This window comes from Bos taurus, chromosome 4 (assembly GCF_002263795.3).
Source record: "Bos taurus isolate L1 Dominette 01449 registration number 42190680 breed Hereford chromosome 4, ARS-UCD2.0, whole genome shotgun sequence".
NCBI classification, from domain to species: Eukaryota; Metazoa; Chordata; class Mammalia; order Artiodactyla; family Bovidae; genus Bos; species Bos taurus.
The window spans coordinates 116823798-116846856 of record NC_037331.1 but is presented as its reverse complement, the minus strand read 5'-3'; the positions used below and the strand labels follow the sequence as shown (position 1 = coordinate 116846856).

At 53.3% G+C, this 23059-nt stretch overlaps 1 protein-coding gene across 5 annotated transcripts in view; it reads right to left on the bottom strand.

The window, feature by feature from the left end:
• The window catches only part of DPP6 (dipeptidyl peptidase like 6), a 1065758-nt gene that overhangs the window by 52762 nt on the left and 989937 nt on the right, over window positions 1-23059 (bottom strand). For all 5 annotated transcript variants that reach the window (XM_024990441.2, XM_024990444.2, NM_174040.2 and 2 more), the window contains 6 exon segments: window positions 22191-22314; window positions 20539-20577; window positions 15821-15928; window positions 13989-14080; window positions 13208-13255; window positions 11682-11800 (listed from right to left, as the gene is read on the bottom strand). In XM_024990441.2, coding sequence (XP_024846209.1) covers window positions 11682-11800; window positions 13208-13255; window positions 13989-14080; window positions 15821-15928; window positions 20539-20577; window positions 22191-22314 — 530 coding nt within the window.

Below are 23059 nucleotides of genomic sequence, written 5' to 3'. Positions count from 1 at the left end.
AGTTACCACAGGGATCCAGCAGCCCACTCCTGGCCTATACCCAGAAAAATATTAACTTTGAAAAGAGACACCCCTGTGTTCACAGCAGCACTATTTACAACAGCCAAGACATGGAAGCAGTCCATCCACAGATGAATGGATAAGGTGTTACATATATACATACAATGAAATACGACTCATCCATAGAGATAATGAAATGGTGCCATTTGCAGCGGCATGGATGGGCCTAGGGATTATCCCACTAAGTGAAGTAAGCCAGAAAGATAAACATCATATGATGTCACATATGTGGAAACTAAAACACCACACAAATGAACCTGTCTAGGAAACAGAGACAGACTCCGAGAACAGACTTGCAGTTGCCGAAGGAGAGAGGGTGGGGGAGGAAAGGGTTGGGAGGTCGGGATGAGCAGATGGATGCAAACTGTTCCATACAGAATGGATAGACAACAAGGCCCTACTGTTCCAGCACAGGGAGCTACACACAACATCCTGCAATAAACCAAAAAGAATATGAAAAATAATATATATGAGTGTAACGGAATCACTGCTCACCGAATAGCAGAAAGTAACACACTGTAAATCAACTATATTTCAATTTTAAAAAGTCACATGACCGGCTTTCCAAACTGGGACAGAGAATTCTGGAGTTGATGAGAAATAAGGACCCATGTAGATCAAGAATTTCTCTGTCTCTATTTTTGTCTGAGAAACGACCTGCTTGAGGTGAAACAAAAGATTACTTCTAACTTATTGGAGCACCTCAAAGCTTCTGCTGGGACTGTGAAGCTGGGTGTTGGCATAGCTAATGGGCTAGACAAGCATGAAGGTGCTCCATGCGGGCTTTGGACATCGACATGGCTGCGGTCACTTGTCCAAGAACTAACGGGGGTGATGCTGCACTTCACAGGCTCCGGGAGACGCTGCTGCTGCTGCTGCAAGTCGCTTCAGTCGTGTCCGACTCTGTGCGACCCCATAGACGGCAGCCCACCAGGCTCCCCCGTCTCTGGGATTCTCCAGGCAAGAACACTGGAGTGGGTTGCCATTTCCTTCTCCAATGCATGAAAGTGAAAAGTGAAAGTGAAGTCACTCAGTTACTTAAATGTAAACACAACCCAGAAAACAAGCCGTTTCACAGAAAGGGAGACCGAGGTTCAGAAAGGCCGGATGCCGGGCTGTGGGGCGTGGCGCTGGAGCGGCCCTCACACATGTGGCCCTGTCCTTATGCTGTGACTCCAAGAACAACCCGGGGGAGGGGGCACGTCCAGGTCCACCCTCACACACTCACATCCGGCTGCTCTTTCCCTGAGTCACACACCTGCCAAGGCCACCTCGTAACTGGCTCCCTGATACACCAAGAGGGGACTTCCAATTTCTCAGCAGCGGCCCCTGTTTAGAACAGAAGGTAACGCTGAACTCCCATGCGTCAGATAGCCAACAGCTGTATTTTGTTAGTATAAACTCACTTTCTAAATTTACAGTGTAGTTTATAACTTCCCAATATGAAGTCAGTCTATAAAAAAAATAGACTCTAAATGAATGAGAGAGTAGAGTTAAAGGAGAAGTTTTATTTCAGTCTCAACACCATTTCTCTATTTTCATTCGCACAGCTGAAGACTCTGTAAACACCGCCCGCAGTCACATCGCTGCAGCTGGATCAAGGTTTCTCGCAGTGGCCTGGCCACCTCAGACCTGCCTCCGTTCACATGAGGCTTTCTCGCTAGATACATGTGGCTGCACACCAGAAACCTGCTTTGTATCTGACTTAACATGTTTATGACACCATTACACATTCTGTTAAGTGAGTCATGCATGCATGCATGCTAACTCGCCTCAGTTGTGTCCAACTCTTTATGACCCTATGGACTGCAGCCCGCCAGGCTCCTCTGTCCATGAGATTCTCCAGGCAAGAATACTGGAGTGGGTTGCCATTTCCTTTCCCAGGGGATCTTCCCAACCCAGGGATCAAACCTGGGTCTCCTGTGACTCCTGCATGCAGGTGAGTTTTTATTGCTGAGCCACCAGGGAAGCCCATTAAGTGAGTTATATGAGAAATGAAAGTCAGTGCAAACATTAGCCTACCAGCTGATATCTAAATTCCTGAGCAGGGCGTGTAAGGTTCCGGAAACCTGGCCCCCCCGCCCCCCGTCCTGCCTGGTGGCACCCCCACCTTGTATGCTGTTCCCATCCTTGTATTTCTACAAACCTGTGAGTCCGATCCACGCTTCTGATTCTTGGTTAGACTCCTCCCTTTGTTGAGAGTGCTCTGCTTTTTCTCAAGACAAACGTTTTCTTCTTCAAGAAGCCAGCCTGTTGGTGAAGCTCTCCCACTAGACACTCTTCCAGGCGTGTGCTTGTGCAATCGTGTGATGTTATTCAGGGCTACCTTACACTGCAGCGTTTACATGGATCCATGGATCCGTTCCCCTCAATCTGTCTTTCACTTTCCACTATTCTCATTAGACCAATGCGAACTCCTCCATCCCCTGCCCTCGTGGCCTGCTCTGCCCTGCTCACCCCTCTTCTCTGAGTCAGAGGCTTTCAACTCTGGGAGGAGGAGACTTCAGTGAGAGTGTCATGGGTGACCTTGTGGGGGAGGACGCAGGATGGGGCAGGGACTGAGTTGGTGTCAGAGTCAAGAAGCAGTCGGTGTCGATTTCCAAGATGGAAAAGAGAAAGGAGAGGGGGTTTCGGGCACAGCAGGAAGAGGGTTTTAAAAGAATCATCAAGAATATTAACAGTTGCTCATATATATGGAATTTAGAAAGATGGTAATGATAACCCTGTATGCGAGACAGCAAAAGAGACATAGATGTGTAGAACAGTCTTTTGGACTCTGTGGGAGAGGGAGAGGGCGGGATGATTTGGGAGAATGGCATTGAAACATGTAAATTATCATATGTGAAAGGAATTGCCAGTCCAGGTTCAATGCATGATACAGGGTGCTTGGGGCTGGTGCACTGGGATGACCCAGAGGGATGGGATGGGGAGGGAGGTGGGAGGAGGGTTCAGGATGGGGAATACAGGTATACCAATGGCAGATTCAAGTCAATGTATGGCAAAACCAATACAATATTGTAAAGTTAAAAAAAAAAAAAACAGCAGCTCAGAAAACTTCCACAGGGCTGGCTGGTGTGAATCAGAGCATCCTTCAGGGAAGGGATAGCTGTGACAGCTTAGAAGATTGGAAAGGACCGTCCAGTAGCAAAGATGGGAGCAAGAACAGAACACAGATGAGGGAAGGGTCCAGGCAGCTTTAAAACCTGAGTTGCAAATGGGACGTGCTCTGGGGTCTTTACAGAGAGTCACAGGCGATGCTCCTGGAAGGCAAGTCCAGATGCCACCTCAGGAGCAGAGACACCATCAGCAGGGCAGGGCAGGGCAGGGTCCTGGGCAGATGGAGCAAGCCTCTTGCCCATTCGAGTGCGGTGTGCGGCTCCTGCTAGAATCGCCAGGCAAACACAGCTCGGAGTTTCACCCGTTGCTGCTGCTGCTCTCAGTGCGACGTCAGCCTGGCTCAGGACAGCGAGAGTGGCCGGGGTTGCTGTCATGGCCTCTGAGCCTGTATTGCTCATGGCCCAGCTCCCAGTGTGCTCAGGATCCAGTTGCTTTCCTGCCAATATCTCCCACTGCTTTTCCTACCATAGAGCTTGAGGCAAATATTAATATACTGGGTTGATCCATAAAGAAGGCTGAGAGCTGAAGAGCTGATATTTTCAAACTGTGGTGTTGGAGAAGACTCTTGAGAGTCCTTTGGACAGCAAGGAGATCAAAACAGTCAATCCTAAAGGAAATAAATCTTGAATATCCACTGGAAGGACTGATGCTGAAGCTGAAGCTCCAGTACTCTGGCCACCTGATGTGAAGAGCTGACCCATTGGAAAAGACCCTGATGCTGGGAAAGATTGAGGGCAGGAGGAGAAGGGGACGACAGAGGATGAGATGGTTGGATGGCATCACCAACTCAATGGACATGAGTTTGAGCAAACTCTGGGAGATGGTGAAGGACAGGGAAGCCTGGTGTCCTGCAGTCCATGGGGTCGCAAAGAGTTGGATATGACTGAGCAACTGACTAAATAAGACATTTAAACATAAATGTGAATGATAATTAGATATTTACAGATGAGAGTGCATTATTGGTGAGAAGACTGCTGACACCAATGGTAATGACTCAGAAGATGCTGATGCTGACTTGCTGTTCAGGGCTGTGTCATAGTTGAAAGTAGGGTTGGACAACCAAAAATAGAAAATCTGAGGTGCAGAGGTTGCTGAAAGTCGTCTTAGAAAGTGAAGTGTCAATGTGCCAGGATTTAAAGTTTATGACCATTTAAAATTTTTACGTAGATTTTTTTTGTTGAAATAATGTTTGGACTATACTAAGTAAATTAAAATATAGTATTAACACTAATACTACAGTTTCTACTTTTAAAATATAAGCACTAGAAAACTTCAATTATCTATGTGGTTCATTTTGTGTTTCTATTAAATAGTGCTTGTCTAAAGTTTATGATCCTAAGCCTGATTTCAAAAGTTATTTTTCTGACTTCAAATGTACTATATAATATATATCAGAAAAAAAGCTCTTTTCTGGAAAAAATAAAATTTATAACCATTTAAAACTGAGGTACGGGACTTCCCTGGTGATGCAGCGGATAAGAATCTGCCTGCCAATGCAGGGGACACTGGTTTGATTCCTGGTCCAGGAAGATTCCACATGCCGTGGAGCAACTAAACCCAGGTGTTACAACCACCGAGCCTGTGCTCTGGAGGCCATGAACCGTGACTCCTGAGCCCACGTGCTGTAACTATTGAAGCCTGCGTGCCTAGAGCCTGTGCTCTGCAGTGAGAGAAGCCACCACAGCAGAGAGCAGCCCCCTCTCGCCACAACTAGAGAAAGCCTGTGCGAAGCAATGGAGATGCAGTGCAACCCAGAATAAAGAAATTTAAAAAACTAAAAAAGAAAAATTCTTAGAATGGATGTATAGGTAGCCTTTTCTCTGGAAGATGGGTTGGTTGGAGGTACACAGACACCTGTCTGGATCAAAGAAGGCAGGGGAAATGTTTTAGATTTTCTCCCTAAACCATAACTATGATATTCTAGTGTAATTACATTCATAAAGCACATATATTGATTATTGTGACACAGATGTACTTTATCTGGTCAGCGTTCAACACATCCCACGAGAACGCATCAGAGAAGACAGGTGGTCTTGGATGGAGGGGTCATGTAGACACTGGCTGCTGGGAGCGAGCTCCGCCCCTGGCAAAGGTCATGAGGAAGGAAGCTTGGCATACGCAAAGGCGGGATCAAGCCTCAGGAGTCTCCCTGGAAATTCTTGAGGATCTACCCCCAAAACCAGAGTCTGCCTACTTTCTGCTTTGTGGTTTCACCTACACCTCTGACTTTACGGGGGGCTGTCCCCCACTACCTCTCTCTGAAAAAAGAGTTAGCTTACAGCTCCAGTTAATAATACCTGGGTGTGACAGTGTTTCAACCTACAAACTCCTTTGGAAGTCCTCTAGCCTGCCTGAATAGGTTTTTCCGGCCACATGTGATTGTTCAGAGCCTCCCAACTGTGAGAGGCAGGAGATGTTCTAAACTGTCTAAACACAGATTCCTTTGAGTAGTTAAAAGATTGATTAGAAATTGTATTGGTGAAGGGTTTTTCACTTGTTGGGCCAATGTTTGCTGCTAAGTCTCCATATCCCTTACCTACTGTGTCCTTGGCGGTGTATTGATTGATATAATGGGTGTATAGAAATGTAAGCAGTTGCCTCAATGTTTGTAACCTTGGACCCTTGAGTTAATTCTTTTCTTGATTGAGCCCACCTCACCTTTGCCCTATAGGAATGCAGCTTTGTCCAGTGCTTTTTGGAGGCTGGCGCCTGACTTTAGAATAATCACCTTTAGAGAAAAATAAGTTTCTTTAACTGTTAACAGGCCTCCTGGCCAGAAGATGATGTAAATCACCTAAACATTTGCATATGATAAGTTTGAAAGCCTGGCTTCGATAAGGATCAGGAACTGCTGTCTTTGCATGACTCTACCCCTTCCCCCATTACCCTCTATGCACAACTTAAGGTATAAAACTACTTTGGAAAATAAAGTATGCCCTTTTTGTTCACTGAAATTTGGTCTCCCCATGTTGTTCTTTCTTTCACCTTCTATCTGAACTTTTCCTCTGAGGCAGGGAAGCTCGTCAAGCCTACTAATTTTGCCTGGGCTTCTAAGATCTGACTGGGGAGGCCTTAGTGTCTCCTCTCCTTCGGGAGAACGGAAGGACGCCTGCGGCCTTCGTAGGTGACGTAAATTCCCTGCTTTGGAATTTTATTCAGCCTCTTTTCTTCACTGAATTTCTTCGCTGAGCTATCCTTATTTCACCACTCTTTATATCCTTAATAAACGTTTAATTAAGCAGTTGTTTCCTGATCCTCGCTGACGCCATCCCCGCTTCGAATTCCCTGGATCAGCGGGGGCTGGTCCCCGGCAACTGGCTTCTCTTGTTGTTGTTTAGTGGCTCAGTCATGTCCAGCTCTTTGCAACCCCATGGACGGCAGCACACCAGGCATCCCTGTCCTCCACTGTCTCCTGGAGTTTGCTCAAGTTCATGTCCATCGAGTCGGTGATGCCATCTCATCCTCTGTCCTCCCCTTCTCCTCCTGCCTTCAGTCTTTCCCAGCATCAGGGTCTTTTCCAATGAGTCAGTTCTTGACATCAGGTGGCCAAAGTATTGGAGCTTCAGTTCAGCATCAGTCTTTCCAATGACTATTCGGGACTAATTTCCTTGAGGATTGACCAGTTTGATCTCCATGCAGTCCAAGGGACTCTCAAGAGTCTTCTCCAGCACCGCAATTCGAAAGCGTCGGTTCTTTGGTGCTCAGCCTGCTTTATGGTCCAACTGCAATCTGTACATGACTATTGGAAAAACCACAGCACTGACTATTGGGGACCTTTGTTGGCAAAATGACGTCTCTGCTTTTTAATATGTTGTCTTGGTTCGTTGTAGTTTTCCTTCCAAGGAGCTAGAATCTTTCAATTCGATCCCTGGGTTGGGAAGATCCCCTAGAGAAGGGGATGGCTACCTGCTTCAATATTCTTGTCTGGGAAATCCCACGGACAGAGGAGCCTGGCGGGACTACAGTCCATGGGGTCACAAAGAGTTGGACATGACTGAGTGACTAACATTTTCAACGCTCCTGGCAGGGGATAAACATCAACTCTTGCCTGAGAGAAATCCGGGAGTGTACAGGAGGTCATTGGGCAGCCAGGCAAAAGTATGGGTGTGTGGAACACTGAGCATAGAGCACTCTACGCAGATCTATTTGTGCTAAGAGTATAAATTACAAGGAGTCAGACATGGGAATATGGGCGTCGAGTATTAAACTATAGGAATGTACTTTTCAACATGTAAGAAGCTGGACACATACCGACTATTTCCATTACCTACCTCACAGGGTCATTGAGAGGACCAACTCAGCATGTAAACTGAGGCTTGCTGGTATACCTTAGAGTAGATCTGATCTTATTGTAAGATGTTGTATCATAATACAACCATTTGGATGCAGCTGGCTTCATTGCCAGGCCCAAGAGATCTGGAAAGGAACTTAATCCCTACATTAAATATGCAAGTGAGTTTCCACAAAGTTCTACTGAACACGGTTTACACCTGTACCTCATGGAAGTATTAAGTGATTGCCTAAAACCCATGCCATTTAGATATAAATGCTGACACTGATAGATGGGATCCAGCCAGGTAACGAGTGGATATACACATTGCAAATGTTTCCAAGTCTTTACTTACTTATATTCTATTTTAGCCTATGTTTAATCTAACAGTGTGCAAAGGTATAACAATAATGTACATATTTTAAAGTGGTCACATAATAAAAATTAAAAATTATAAAGAAACATAAAAGTGGCAATCTTTGAGAAACCACAGAGGAAATGTGAATGAACAATTAGAGGAGAAAGTACATAATGATGAGACAGGATGAAACGCTACAGTGAGGAAGATGGACAAAGTCTACCACAGCAGCAAGAAGATCAACCAGTCCATCCTAAGGGAAACCAACCCTGAATGCTCATTACAAGGACTGATGCTGAAGCTCCAATACTTTGGCCACCTGATATGAAGAACTAACTCATTGGAAAAGACCCTTATGCTGGGAAAGAGTGAAGGTGGGAGGAGAAGAGGGCAGCAGAGGATGAGAGGGTTGGATGGCACCACCAACTCAATGGGCATGAGTTTGAGTAAATTCTGGGAGACAGTGGAGGACAGAGGATTCTAGTGTGCCGCAGTCCATGGGGTCACAAAGAGCTGGACATGACTTAGCAGCCAAACAACACCAACAACAAGGAGAAGAACTATATGCCAGAGGACTAATTAAACAGAAGTTCTGACTGCAAGCTACTGATGAGCTGTGATCAGTCATGATGGGATTCCACCGCTGGGCACTGCAGCATAAGTGAAGGTGACGGACCCACATCGGATAAGCTTACCAGAAACCGTCATAATGGAAGGTCCACGAAAAGGAAGAAGAACAGGTTTACATGGGGCTGCCACTGTTTCACGTGGCTACGACACCCAGCCCTTACGTACGGATGTGGGTGAGCTTGCATCTGCTCTGACTGGGCCTCTATTTCAGTGGCTAGGGTGCACCCTGAACTAGTTAGTAAATCCTCTGACCACAGTCTTTAACCAAGGTGAACATCCATGGTTCCTGACGTGATGGCCGGACACTTCTGAGCCCGGGAGCACCCACAGACTTTCCTTTCCCAATTCACCCAAGAGAATCATTCAGCTGCCCTTACACTTCCCCTCAGCCTTATAAGGAAAGATTTTAGTTGCTGTTCTGCTTACATCTGAGAAGCTAAGTTTACCTACATAGTAGAGTCCTGCAGCGGTGGGGGAGGAGCAGTTAAATGCTGCTCAGAGGTTTACAAAAGTGGTCCAGCGGTTAAGTCTGCCATGCAATGCAGGGGACGTAGGTTAGATCCCTGGTTAGGGACTAAGATCCCACATGCCCTGCAGAGCAACAGAGCCAGCACAGCACAGCTCGCTTCTGTGCCATAACCAAGGTTCCTGCAGGACACACGGAGAGCCCAGGTGTCGCAACCAAGACTCGATGCGGCCAAACAAACAGAAGTCTACCAGAGTGGCTTTGGAGTGTGGAAGAAGCAAGCAGGAGAGGGCACGGAGGTTAATAAACGCTCCTGTGGGCTACACATTGGGATCTACTGTTATATCTACTGGGCTTCCCTGGTGGCTCAGATGGTAAGGAGCCTGCCTGCAATGCAGGAGACCTGGGTTCAATCCCTGGGTCGGGAAGATCCCCTGGAGAAGGGAATGTCAACCCTCTCCAGTATTCCTGCCTGGAGAATTCCATGGACAGAGGAGGCTTGTGGGCTATAGTCCATGGGGTCGCAAAGCATCAGACACGACTGAGTGACTAACACTACGTTTCAATGATTCAAAAAGTCCTGAGGTGACAACTCCACGATCAGTTAAGAGTTAAGTTTCTTAATAAGATGCAGCAGGGGGTTGAGATCAGGTCAGACGGTCTCTGAGGTCTCCTATCCTTCAAACTCTACGAATCAGTTCTGTCTCTGGTGGGTCCAGGCCTGTGTGTGGGGAGGGACGCCCGTGCTTCTGAAGCTGAGCTCACGGGGGCCTCGGGGGCCGAGTCCTGTCTGTGACCTGGGACGGCCCTACTGGCTCTCTGCTTCTGTTTTCCTTCACAGTGGCCACTGAGGAGCCATCTCCTCACCCGTAATATCCACAGACCACCATACAGGCAGCCCTATAAAGAAAATAAGTCCCTGGACTGGCTGGAGCATAAACATAAAAAGAAATGTTATTTCCCACTCGGGACGGACGCCAGCAGGAGGACAGGAAATCTGCACACAAATGAATGTCCAGTGACCTCCACACGCTTCCAAGGGGCCTCCCAACTCGGGCGCCATGTTTATGTCCACCGCCTGCACACGGGAGCTTCTGTGCCCAAACCCAGGGCCACAGACGTCCTGGGAGAGCCGTTCAGTTTCAACCCTGGGTGGGGGTCCGCGGGATTGGACAACGAGAGCCTGCCGTCCTCACATGAGGCCCTTCCCACTGAGCTCTGCTGTGAGAAGACCCTGCAGAACCGAGCAGGAGTGCACACTGGTGAACATTCAGTTCAGTTCAGTTAGTTCAGTAGCTCAGTCGTCTCAGACTCTTTGCGACCCCATGGACCGCAGCACGCCAGGCTTCCTTGTCCATCACCAACTCCCGAAGCTTGCTAAAACTTCTGTCCACTGAGTTGGTGATGCCATCCAACCATCTCATCCTCTGGGGAATGTTAGCAAGAACCCAAGAACGAGACCCAAACCATGACCACCTTGGCCAGGGACAACACAGAGCCTGAAGCCCCCAGCTCACTGTCTGCCTCGAATTTACACCTATTTCTGGAAAATGACATCTGCCTTCTTTTCGAGACCTTCCTTGAGGGAGGCTCTGTCACCTTTCCCATCCAGTCAGTATTTCTGGGACTTCCTCTTTAGGACTTCCGTTTCCATTCTGTATTTCATCACGACCTTCCACACCGTAAGGCCACATCCTCCCCTAGAGGTAAAGACTCAGATCTCTGGTCCTGCAGCTTCCGTCCGGCCCCCGTCTCCCACTCCTGGTGGGCCTGCTGGCCACACTCCCCAGTCCCTGCGCTCTGCGCATCTCTGCATGTTCCCAACACCTAATTTCACAAAGGTCCTGCCCTGGGCAACAGGTCTTGATGGGAAAAGAGGAGTCTGGTAGGATGCTTCCAGGCGATTGGGACCTGGAGTTGTAGCTCAGATTCTCCCACCCCCCACCCAACATGCCATTTTCTTCCCATCACATCATCCAAGGACAGTGTCTGGGAATGCGCTCGGGTGATGAAGGGGCTGAGATTTCAGACGGTGACGCTGTTAAGAGAGGACGAGGTCCCAAGCTACTGAGTGGCCATCAAGGCTATCACAGCCTGAAGAAGGCTCTTCACGCCTCACCTGAGACCCTGGGATCGAATTGCTCCTGGTGTTGGTCCGTTCTTGCCCTCAGAGTAGTTTCCTCCAAGAGATGATCTCAGTAGATCAAGCTCTTCCTTGAGACATATTTTGTTACAACTGTATTTATTATCTCTTACTTTTCTATGGGTTCCTATCATATCTTTCCAAGACACAAGGACAAGATGCAAACATTTTTGTCCATGATGGGACTTGGCCTGCTGTTTTGTGTATGCTGACTGGTGTGATCAAGAACTTTTTGAAGTATGGGATAAATTATCTATGCACTGGGTCCTAGGAACAGAAGTTTATTTTCCGGGTTCTTTTATATCTCAATCTTTACATATACTTAATAATTTTTGAAATGTTATATCACCTTTTTAGATGATCTGCGTCCATCCATGTGTAAGATAAATATATATATATTTTAAAGGAAAATGTAGGTGAATTTTAGGGTTAACCGGCATAGCATGTGGAGAAAACTCTGATAAACTGTAACCCTTTATAAGATGTAAAACATCAGCAATGCTCCAGACAGAGGTGATCCAGGAACATTGCTCCGTGAGCCGATGTCCTCGGCCGGCGGCCCTTCCTGTCCTGGGGGTCCCGGAGCTCCTCAAAGCGGCTAAAAACGACCCACGCCCCCATGGCGGTGGGAACTCACCTTCGCACTTGAGCAGGAAGAAGTCGGCACCGGGGCTGAAGGAGGCGCTGAAGTAGGTGCAGTTGTCCACCAGGTCACAGGACAGGCACTGCCGGTTGAAGCTGCCCACTGTGCTGGCGCTGCGGGGAGGGCGGGCAGGAGCGGTCACCTCGGGCAAGACCCTCAGTCCCAGCCCTGCGAGGGGCCCGCCGGCTTCCCCTACAGGGGAGGTCTGGGGGCGCTGTCTCCCTGCCTGTCTCCCTGCTGGGACCCCCTCGGTGCCAGGCTTGGCTGTCACAAGCTCTCCCTGCCCCGCCAAGGACAGGGGCCCCCGGGCACAGCTGCTTCTGGGGGTCACCCAGGCGGGGCGGGTCCTGGTGGGAGAGTGTGGGGTGTTGTCTCCAGCGCTGTGTCCCTCTGAGCAGGCGACCAGCGTTCTGGGAGCAGCATCTACGCGCTCTGGGGTCTCACTCCCCTTGGAGCGCCTGCCACCGGGTCAGGGCAAGACAGGGGCTCCTGAAACTGCAGCGCTTGGGCTCCAGGTTCCCCCACGACCAGACCAGCGAGTGAGCGGGAGGGAGCTGCTCACTCAGGGGCCGAGAACAGGAGCGGGCGACCCGCAGCTGTCACTCGGGGCCTTGCTGATCAAGCACGATTTAACGCCCCGAAGACTTAGCCAACAGGCGTTATCAGAGGCTACAAGACACCGAGATGCCTTTCAGAACACTGGAAGAAGTCCCGGTCTGAGTTGCTGGCACAGGAAGCGTCCGGACGTGAAAACCGTCCACCGGGCCGAAGACTTTCGGTGGGAAGGGGACAGCGTCCTGACAGGACAAGTCAGAGGCAGGTGAGTGGCCAGTCTACATCCCCCTTTGCTAATATGGGATGGGACGGATGGGATTATCCGGGTGGACAAGCAGAGGTGACCTGTCTATGGAGACAAGCGGGCCTGTGACTGCAGGGATGTGCCCAAGTTTTCTCTACCTCTGAAAGGACCCCCCTGTGCAGCCCTTACTCTGCGGCTGGAAGGGGCTGCCGTGCACCTGACGGGGTCGGGGGGGCAGGTACCATCCAGGCCACAGGGGCCTCACACCACGGAGTCCCCTTAGGTGGCCCTGAGCCGGCGGCAGGAACCAGCCGCTACCTCCTTCCCGTCTGGAAAGCGTGGCGGGGGTGGTAACGGTGCCCCACTGTTGGGGCAGAGGGTGGGCGGCGTTGGGGGGAGAGGGCGGGGGGGGGGGGGGGCGGGGTTGCGGGGGAGAGGGCGGGGAGGTGGGGGCGGGGTTGGGGAGAGGGCGTGGTTGGGGAGAGGGCGGCGGGGGCGGGGTTTGGGGAGAGGGCGGGCGGGTGGGCGGGGTTTGGGGAGAGGGCGGGCGGGTGGGCGGGGTTTGGGGAGAGGGCGGGCGGGTTGGGGAGAGGGCGGGCGGGGTTTGGGGAGAGGGCGGGCGGGTGGGCGGGGTTGCGGGGAGAGGGCGAGCGGGTGGGCGGCGTTGGGGAGAGGGGTTGGGGAGTCAGGGTGCGGAGTGGGGAGTGGGGTGGGGACGCACCTGTACAGCTGGCGCCGCCTTGGCAGGTCCTCCGTGCTGAGGAAGTAGCTGTGAAGATCAGCGGGGGCACAGAGGTTAGCTGGCTTCCGGGCAGGTTGGTACTTGGCACGTCAGGCCCGCCCCCCGCCGCCCCCCAGGGGTCGTGCGCTGTTCAGGGCCCACAGCTGGCAACTTCCTGCCCGGGGCCAGCTCCCCGTGGGCGGCAGGGGACGGCCACACTCCCACGGGCTGAAGGCGCCGCTCCCGGGCAGACCTCCGCTGGCCCAGGTGTGCCCGCACCGCCCAGGGCTCGGCCGCAGGGTGCACAACTGGGTCTGGATGCGGGAATCCTTCACAGGGCCGGGAGTCCAGACACGCAGCCCGACTCCAAGACTCCTCGGCCCATGCCCGCCCGGGACCCCACGCGGGAACCCAGGCTCTGGTCCAGGAGCAGGCAGGGTGGCAGCGTCCCTCCTGCCTGAGTGGAGCCCCAGGTCCTGACGTTACCGGCCCCGACCGTTTGGAGGAAGTCCCATAACTTCTTTCCGTCTTGGCCCTCTCTCTCAGAAGCGGGGAAGCAGTGAACGTTTGCTGGGGAGGCCCTTGGCTCCCCGACCCCACCCCCGAGAGCCAGCAGAGGCTCAGGGCCCCGCATGGCTGCAGGCCCGGCAGCGTCTGTTGCTAGGACCCGGTGACTCGGGACGTGGCGTGGTGGCAGCTAGGGCCTTGAGACGGGGAGGGTCGGGGCCAAGGGCCCTGCGAGCGGAGAAGGACGTGGGGTGGCAGGAGGCCGCTCACTCACATCTGACTCCGCTTCTCGTCGTAGGACAGGATCTTGGTCACGTCCCAGTCCCCAGAGGTGATCGACTGGATATTGTCGTTGCTGCTGTTGGGCTGCAACACAGGCGGGGGCGGGGGTGCGGGGTTGGGGAGGGGCTGGATCGCAGCCTCCCTTCTCAGCCCGGGGACCCTCAGACACGAGGTGGTGAGCAGGGCCTCCCTGGGGTGGCCCCTCCTCCTGCCCCACCCTGGCCTCCTCTGCCCATCCCCGATTCTCTGAGTGCTGCTGTGACGGGCAGGACTCCTGGTCACCGCGCTCATCAGCCGGCGAGACTAGATCGCCAGCGACTCCTGCTGCGAGCTCTGCATCTTAACCACCAGTGTCTCATAGGCTGGGGACAGCGTTCCTTCACAGCTTGTGAACCTAGTTCGTGGGTCATCACTATAGGGGGACGAGGAGAGAGGAGACAAACACGGGGAAGTGGATATGACATGGCAGGGAAAGAAAGAATAAAGCCAGGAAGGGAGGGGGTGGAGGCGGCGAAGGCCACCCTGGCCTTGGTTCTCATGGCTGTTCGTCACAGGGATGGTCTGAAGGCATTCTCCTGCGGGTTGCACATTTGCACACACGGTCTATCTCCAAGTGCCTCCCAGAGCAGAATGACTGACAGTTTAAACCATAACACATGGAGAAAGACGTGGCCGTCCCCACAGGGCCGGGGTGTGAGACGCAAGGCGTGAGCCATGGGTGCCCTGGGAGCAGGGACCCCAGGGGTGGTCTTGGGACAAGGGACAGCCAGTGGGGTCAGGGCCTGTCGGGAGAAGCCGGGGGCCAGGGGACCCACAGGGCAGTGGGGGCCGAGGGTCCCTGGAGAGGAGCTCTCCTGGGGGAACATGCTTCCTGCTGGGTGACTAGTGGGCACCCAGCCCTGGAGCCTGCCCCATCAAGGCTACTCAATCTGGGGCATTCTTGGAACTTTTCCTTGGAGATTACCCTTGGGGTCATACCATGAATAGGAATCTACTTTACAGTCATGGGATATTTTTGAGAACTTTTTAAAAAACAATTTCATTCACATGTCCTGATCCTGAACAGCTCTGGACCTGCTTCAACGCGGACCCATCTGCCTAGGGCGGTGCAGGTGGAGGACAGCAGCCCTCGCTTCTCCTAAAAGCGGGTCCCTGAAGGGCAGCCCCGGGGAGCACCCTGTGGGGAGGGGGCAGGCCTCCGGGTGCCCCCCCTGCAGGGGGCGGACTTGCTGGCGGCCTGCTCTGTCTAAATGCACTGTATTCAGCTCCCCCGTTCCCGATCAGTGACCCTCGGCCCTTTGCCCGAAGCTCCAGCGCAGGCAACGGCAGTGCCTCTGGCTGACGGTGGAGGTGGGACACGAGGGCACGGGGCCGGCCCCCAGGACCCAGAAGAGGGAGGCCAGGCTGACCGGGCTCCAGGACACAGTGGGCTACGTGTCCTGGGCTCAGACCCAACAGAGTGCCCAGGGTCTCCCCTGACGTCACCAGCAGCATCACGCGTGTCACGCTCCTGAGCGGTAACGGGAGGGGTGAACGCCACCTCCGCGCACTCAGCACGGCTGGCTCAGCAGGGCTGTTCAGCCCCACAGGGGAGCCACCTTCCAGTTTGGGGCCCTGCTCCCCTCTGCACACCTTGAAGGTGACAAGTGCACTCAGCCCTGGCCCTGGGGGGCCAATCCCACTTGCTAAGCAAAAACTGGGGAGGCTCACCTGGGAGGGGGCTCACCCAATAGGGGGCTTACCTGGGACGGGGCTCACCTAGGGAGAGGGCTCACCCGATAGGGGGGCTCAGCTGGGAGGGGCTCGCCTGACCGGGGAGCTCACCTGCGAGGAAGAGACGGTGATGTGGTAGAACTTCCCCTGCCCACCCTGCGGGATCGCTCGGACAAAGAAGAACTTCCGGCCATCCTTGGAGAATACTGGCTCTTCATTCTGCGGACAGAAGCCATTGCTTAAGTCTATGAACTGCTTCATTTGGTTTCAAGAGGGCTGAACCAGGATAAACACGTCTTGAAATACACTTCCTGTGTTATTTCCAACAGGGATAAAGTCTATGTGGGGCCTTTTCTCTCCTTGGGAATCACGTGTCAAACCTCCAGCTTCCTAAAAGAAAGTGAGGACTTCAGAGACGACAGCTCAGCACTCGGGAAGTGCAGGGTCAGGCTCCCCACTTATCTGGGGCCATGGAATCCAGGGTGCCCTGAAAAATTCTCCAGGGGTGTTTGCTAAACCATTTAAAAAACTGAAGTAGAGTTGATTTACAATGTCGTGTTAGCTTCAGGGGTATAACAAAGTGATTCAGTTATGTATGTGTGTGTATCTGTACATATATATACTTCAGATTCTCTTCTATTATAGGTTATTACAAGACAGTGAACACAGTTACTTGTGCCGTACAGTTCAGTTCAGTTACTCAGGTGTGTCCGACTCTTTTCCACCCCATGGACTGCAGCACGCCAGCCCTCCCTGTTCATTACCAACTCCCAGAGTTCACTCAAACTCATGTCCATTGAGTCAGTGATGCCATCCAACCATCTCATCCTCTGGCATCCTCTTCTCCTCCTGCCCTCAATCTTTCCCAGCATCAGGGTCTTTTCCAGTGAGTCAGCTCTTTGCATCAGGTGGCCAAAGTATTGGAGGTCTTTATTATTTTATATACAGAAGGATGTATATGTTAGTCCCAAACTCCTAACTTATCCCCGCCCCCTTTGATAAACATAAATTTGTTTTCTCTGTGAGTCTATTTCTGTTTTGTAAAAAAGTTAGTTTCTATCATCCAAGGAGTTAACGATCGTAATTCTGAAGAAGCACAAACCTGATCTTGCCTAAAAATGGATTCTATTCTTTCCATCCTTTGACCTTTTATTCAATAAAATCTACCTCATACTGAATAGCCCACCATGGAGACAAGAAAAAAGAAAGGAAAAAAGCCCAGCAAACAAGGACAGCTCCAGTGTGTGCTACGACGTGGGTGGGAGCACAGTGTTCTCTGGGTATCACTGTGCTTCCCAGCCGCTGTTGAAGGAGCGGGGCGTTCCCCACGCCCATTCGGTAGGCAGCACACGTTTTCCTGGATCCTCTGTCACTGTTGGCTTCTCGGTGGGCTGGGAGGTATAGAATCCGCCTGCTAATTCAGGAGACTCAGGTTCCAGCCCTGGGTCGGGAAGATCCCCTGGAGGAGGGAATGGCAACCCACTCCAGTATTCCTGCCTGGGAAATTCCACGGGCAGAGGAGCCTGGAGGGCCATAGTCCATGGGGTTGCAAATGGCAGGACCACGCACGCACTGTCTCCTTCCCCTGGAGACAAAACCAGCATTCCCAGTTTTCCCTGGGGGAGAGAATTCCAGGCTGGACTCAAAGCCGGCGCCTGGAGCGTGGGCCTGCATCTTGGTTTGCCCCCAACCCTAAAAGCTGAGGAGTCCCGCTCGGTGCCCAGCTGCACCCCCTCAGGTTGGCGGTCGCCTGGACGGGCAGAAAGGGGTTTCGCTTTGGGGGGCGACACCCCAGCCTCTGTGAAGCTGCAGCCTGAAGGTTTCCAATTAGTCGGCCACAACATACATTTTCTGATTCGAGGAGATCCACGCTAAGGCGGAGGGGAACAAATGGTAAATAAACCCCAGCTGGCAGGAGAAGAACTCATTTCCCCGTGGTGAATGAACACATGCAAATGTGATATGCCCAGAGAAATAAACCAACATGTGATTAAAGTGACATTTAATCTTCATGAATATTTGCAGTAAAATGAAACCTCTAATCTGCAAATATTTATTTTTCTATTTAGAGTTGGAAGCATGGTATTTAAAAATAGAGGTGACGGGAAAACCCAGCAGTAAATCTGGCTTTTTACAGGCACTTTTATTTGCCAACCGCAGGATGGATACCACAATACTGCATCTGTTTTCTGGGGCGGGGGGAACTGTCTGCACTTTTGGCAGAGAAAAATACTATGAGTAAATGTAATAAATAATTAATCCTGGCCCGAAGCCTCGCTTGTACACTGAGCAGGCCCCACGCATCGCCATGTCGTCTTCACATCCATCCTGGGAACATTCCTTGGCAGGAAGGGGGAGACCAGCCTTTGAGCCTTGCTGAGACCTGGTTTCTCACGCAGACATGTCTTTCGTGGGAAAGTGCAGTGACTTTTGACCAGGAGTGTACGTGTGCACTCAGTCGCTTCAGTCCAACTGCCACTCCAGGGACTGCAGCCCGCCAGGCTCCTCTGTGCATGGGATTTCCCAGGCAAGAACACTGGAGTGGGTTGCCATTTCCTCCTCCAGGGGATCTTCCCGAGCCAGGGATCGAACTGGGAAGGCAGCGGTGAGAAGGGGACCCTCTGACCCTGGCTTCCCCACAGCGCTCTGCCCATGAGGAGACAAACTGCACCCTGCTTCAGTTAAGTCAATCCCCCCTCCTCCGGCTCAGACAGGAACTGCCCGTGGTGGGAGGCCTGGCCCCCCGCAACCCCCGCTCCCCACCTGCAATGGCCGAGCCCTTCCACGCCCCAGGCACAGAGTCTAGGACTCCACCATGTTCCCCGCTTTGGGACCCAGACACCCTCTCCCTGTCTTCACTGAGACATCCTGGAGATGGCTGCTCCAGCAGAGTCATTCCTTACAAAGCCGAGGACGACACAAACGAAGACATGTTCATAAAAGCAAACCCTCCGCAGCTTCGGGCACGTTCGCCATGTGGCACATGCCCTGGCGGGTTTCCATCTCCCCGGGGGGCGCCCGGAATCCACTAGCTGCTCCTCCGCCTCCAGCTCGGCAACCGCAGCAGCCCCCACGCAGCCTCCCACTTCTTGACTCTGGCACCCCGGGCATCTCAGGGACCTGGAGTCGCACGGCAGGCGGCCCCGGTCACTCGGCGCTGTGCCCTCGGCAGCATGACTCGCACCAGCCGCAGGGCAGGAACCATTCAGATGCCGTCACCAAAGAGCAAAGCGTGCTTTGTCCACCGGGCGGCACGTTGTTCAGCCGTGAAGCAAGTGGAAGCGGTGGACGTGAGTTTTTGAGATCCACAAAGCGAGGTGTCTGGCATGATCTCCTATTAGTGGAACAGATGACTTTACGCAGATAATGAATTTTTTCCCCGACTCTTTTGCTTCAACCACTTGGGCATTTTGTGTGATTTTTAAGAGGCACGTCGTAACATTACATCTGGTGCTTGTGCTCGCATCATCGGTCCAGGTGGCACTCAAGAACTCCTCAGCTCCCCAGCGAATACTTTATGACGCCCGAGCACAGTCTCATGATGGGTGTTTCCTAGCGGGGACCTGGCATTCAAAGTTGGACACAGGAAACAAGCGGCCACACGAGTGTTCCTCTTCTGCAGCAGGTGGGCCCAGGGCAGGACACAGATGGATCTAAAGAATCGCTCCTTTGGTGAGGCCGCAGCCCTCCCCTGAGATAACTGATGGAAGGTGAGGCCAGACAGCTGACTCTGCAGGTAACACAGGTGTGCACGGAGCTTCTAGGATGTCCTTGGAGAGCCACTGTGGACAGTCCAGCTTCAGTCATTCTCCACGAACGGACTCTACCCTGTCAGTAAAGAAGTGCACCTCTGCCATCCCCACCATCGTTCTGAAACTCAAATCCAGTTTGATTTTTCCCATAGAATTTCAGATGATTTTCATCCCATTCGGTAGGATGAGAAGGAAGTGAGCTTCCAAAACCTTCCACGTGTGCTTTCTAACATCAGGCTGTGCAACGAGACAAAAATAATCGAAGAAAGAAAGTACCAGTGTGGAAGGTTTTATTTTTTGTGGGGAGTTGAACTTTTTTGTCTGGGTGATTGACTGCAGATCTCATCCGATCGCCTCCAGTTCCTCAGGCCTGCTTCACCTGCATCTCTTAGCAGAGTCGGGGACGGAAATCCAGGGAAGACTCAGCGGACCCGTCCAGAGTCCCCTCCTCAAAGGACGCTTCCTTGAAGCAGGACGACAAAGTCAGGAACGTCAGCCACGTTTCGTCTTCTTTCAGCAAAGTGGGCCTCGCAAGTGGCTCAGCGGTAAAGAACCTGCCTGCCAGTGCAGGAGATGCAGGTTCAATCCCTGGGTCGGGAAGATCCCTTGAAGGAGGAGACGATATCCCACTCCCGGATGCTTGCCTGGAGAGTCCCGGGGACAGAGGAGCATGGTGAGGTACGGTCCATGGAGTGGCAAAGAGTTGGATGTGACTGAGTACCTGTTAAATCCAGGCAACTAGTGTGGACTCGTCCCTGGTACACCAGAGGGACACCCCAAGACCTGAGAACACCGCGCAACCCTGGGGCAGGCTCTTGCAGCCCCTCCCACAGAGCCCATGGCTCTCCAGCCCTGCTGGGCCTCCTGGGGCCAGGGACGAGGAGGTGCTGAGCGGCCCTACCGCCCCACGGAACCTTGCGTGTGTGTGTGTGTGTGTGTGTGTGTGTGTGTGTGTGTGTGTGTTCCTGGAGCTTCCTGTAGGATTTAACGTGAGAAGCTGTGTTGTAAAACCTGGGGAAGGGGGACACGGTGGCTGGTGGAGGCGGTGAGTGTGGGATTTACACACGGAATAGTTACCTGTCTGTGCAGCCAGGCTTCACTTTCATCCTCATGTTTCTGAAACGAAATAAGAGTGTTAGAGGAAGGCGTCTGTGCACATCTCGGGTCTCTGATCGGTGGTGTAGAAGCAGTCTGGCTCCCTCCGAGGGGGCCGCACAGGCTTGTGGAGGAGGCTGGCTGCTCTCTGCCTCGTCTGGTGCCTCGGCTCAGAGCTGAGCACATGTGTCCTCGAGCAGGGAAGACGTCACTCACCAGGCCACAAGGACAGACACTGGGGTGAGAATCCTCTGCAGGACTGCCATGCGGTGGTCACCCCTGACCAGGCACAGGCCCGTTGGACGGTCACCCCTGAACAGGCATGTGCTCATTTAAAGGCTCTGTGTGTGTGTGTGTGTGTGTGTGTGTGTGTGTGTGGACATGTGTCAAATTTCCAGTTCACAACTCTGAGTAACCCTCAGGACTTAGACCACAGGTGAACAGTCAGTCTGAGAACTGTGTGTAAAAACACAGAAAGGGAGACGACCAAACCCACCGCACTGGGCACAGCTGCTCAGCGGCACGCGCCTCGGCCTGTCCCCAGCCGCTCTGCTCTTCATCCGCGGACTCTGACCACAGGCAGGAGGACTGTCACCAAGGACCCCACAGGGCCAGGGGCACAGACCCCAGGGCCCCGCGGCACGAGCCGCCCCAGCCTCCCAGCTGCGCTGTGCCTGTTCCTCCCTTCCTTCCCCTCAGGAAGCTCATCAGAACAACCCGGAACCTGCTCCAGACTGTATCACAGACAAAGTAAGTCACCAGCCCGCGGAGGACGCTGGTCCCAGCCACAGCTCCCTGGGACCGTCCTTGGACTGCGGGATCAGGCTGTTTGGGGGCATATCCCAAGTCACAACATGGCTGCTTTGCAAGCCCGTCGCCTCCCCAGTGGGGAAATAAAAATTTAGGGCCCCCCCAAAAATAAAAATAAAAGTTTAGGGCCTGAAAAGGGTTTCTGAGAGATGAGCCTGGGTTGAGTGGACGTTTCTAGGGGCTCAGGGAGCGTGCACTCCTCGATCCTCAGGGGAGCCGGCCTGCTTATTTACATTTTCATTCCTCCTCCGGCTCCTTCCTTCTCCTCTTCCAACCGCCCACTGAGCCAGCCTGGGGCCGCGGGAACACAGCAGTGACTTGCAGACAGGAGGCTGACTGCCCAGGGGACTGGCTGGCTCTGGCCGGGCTAGGGGCGCTGACGCTGAAAGAGCCAGGCCCGGTTGCAGCGCTGGGCCCTGGGAACGCAGGCCGGGCCACTCCCCCCTCCAGCGCCAAGTGGAGGACGGGGAGCAGGCCCCTTTGTGGAGTGGCCGGGGGCGAGGAGAACGGAAGGCTCACTTCTGGGACCTGGCGGCCGCGCGGCTGAGCCCTGAGTCTGTAGCAGTTCTCAAGTCAGCCACCAGGCGGCAGCAAAACGGAGGCCCGCGAGCCTGGACCAGCCGGCGCTCAGCGTGTGGGCATGTGTGTGTGTGTCTCTCAGTGTGTGCGTGCCTGTGTGTGTGTGTGTGTGTGTCACTGTGTGTGTCTCTCAGTATGTGTGTGTGTGCGTGTGCGTCTCTCCCTCTCTGTGTCCCTGTCTCTCTCCCTCTCTCCCACGTGACCCTGACCCCCGGGAAGCGCCCGCCGCCTGCCCGGCCCCCTACCTTGGTGCAGACCCCCGTGGTGGCGTCGCAGAGGGTGAGGATGGACACGTTCTGCGCCCGGCTCAGCCAGTTCACGGCGACCTTGGTGCTGGTGGCCCACTTGACCATGGTGATGTAGTACTCCCTGCAACAGAGGGCGCGCTGAGGGCCCCGGGGCTCTGGGCGGCGCGTGCGGAGATGCCGGAGTGAGCCCCCGGGGCGGCCCTGCGGGACCCGAGCGGCGCCCGCAGCGAGGGAGCCGTGCGCTTCTCTCCGAGCTGCCCCCCAGCCCTGAGCTGCGCTCCTGCGCTGGCACCTCCCAGCCGCCCCCCAACCTGGGTTCTGTAAGTGGGCGGGTGGTGCTGCCTGCTGCCCGGCTTTCCTGCCACGGGGACACTCAGCGCCACGTGGGGAAAGCGGCCAGGACGTCTGAGCCGAGAAGGGCTCCGGGGGCGGGGATACCTGTCCCGCTCCTCTCCCCCCGGCCCCCGAGGGAGGGAGCCGCGGGGCTCCCGTCCCCAAGTCCCCAGGGCCATTCTCGCTCTAATTAGGGAAGCGGGTACGGCGGCTCTGGGCAAGTGGTGGACTTGATCTGACATCTGAGCTGTCATGCACCTGCTTTTACCCAAACCTGAAAACCCCAGACTGTTCTGGGCCACTCTGTACTCAGCTCCTGGGTATTTAATTCAGTTACCCAGAGCCACTCCCCCCACCCCACCAAATCAGGATTTTTATGAAAAATGTACATTGATGAGTTAGAAGGACATGACAAAAAAAAAAAAAGCAACTTCACAAAAACACGTCCCTCCGCCTGACCGACTCTATCTGTAATGAGATCTCGTGTGCAGAATGATGACTCCACGTCTGACAAGATCTCTCATCGCTAAGAC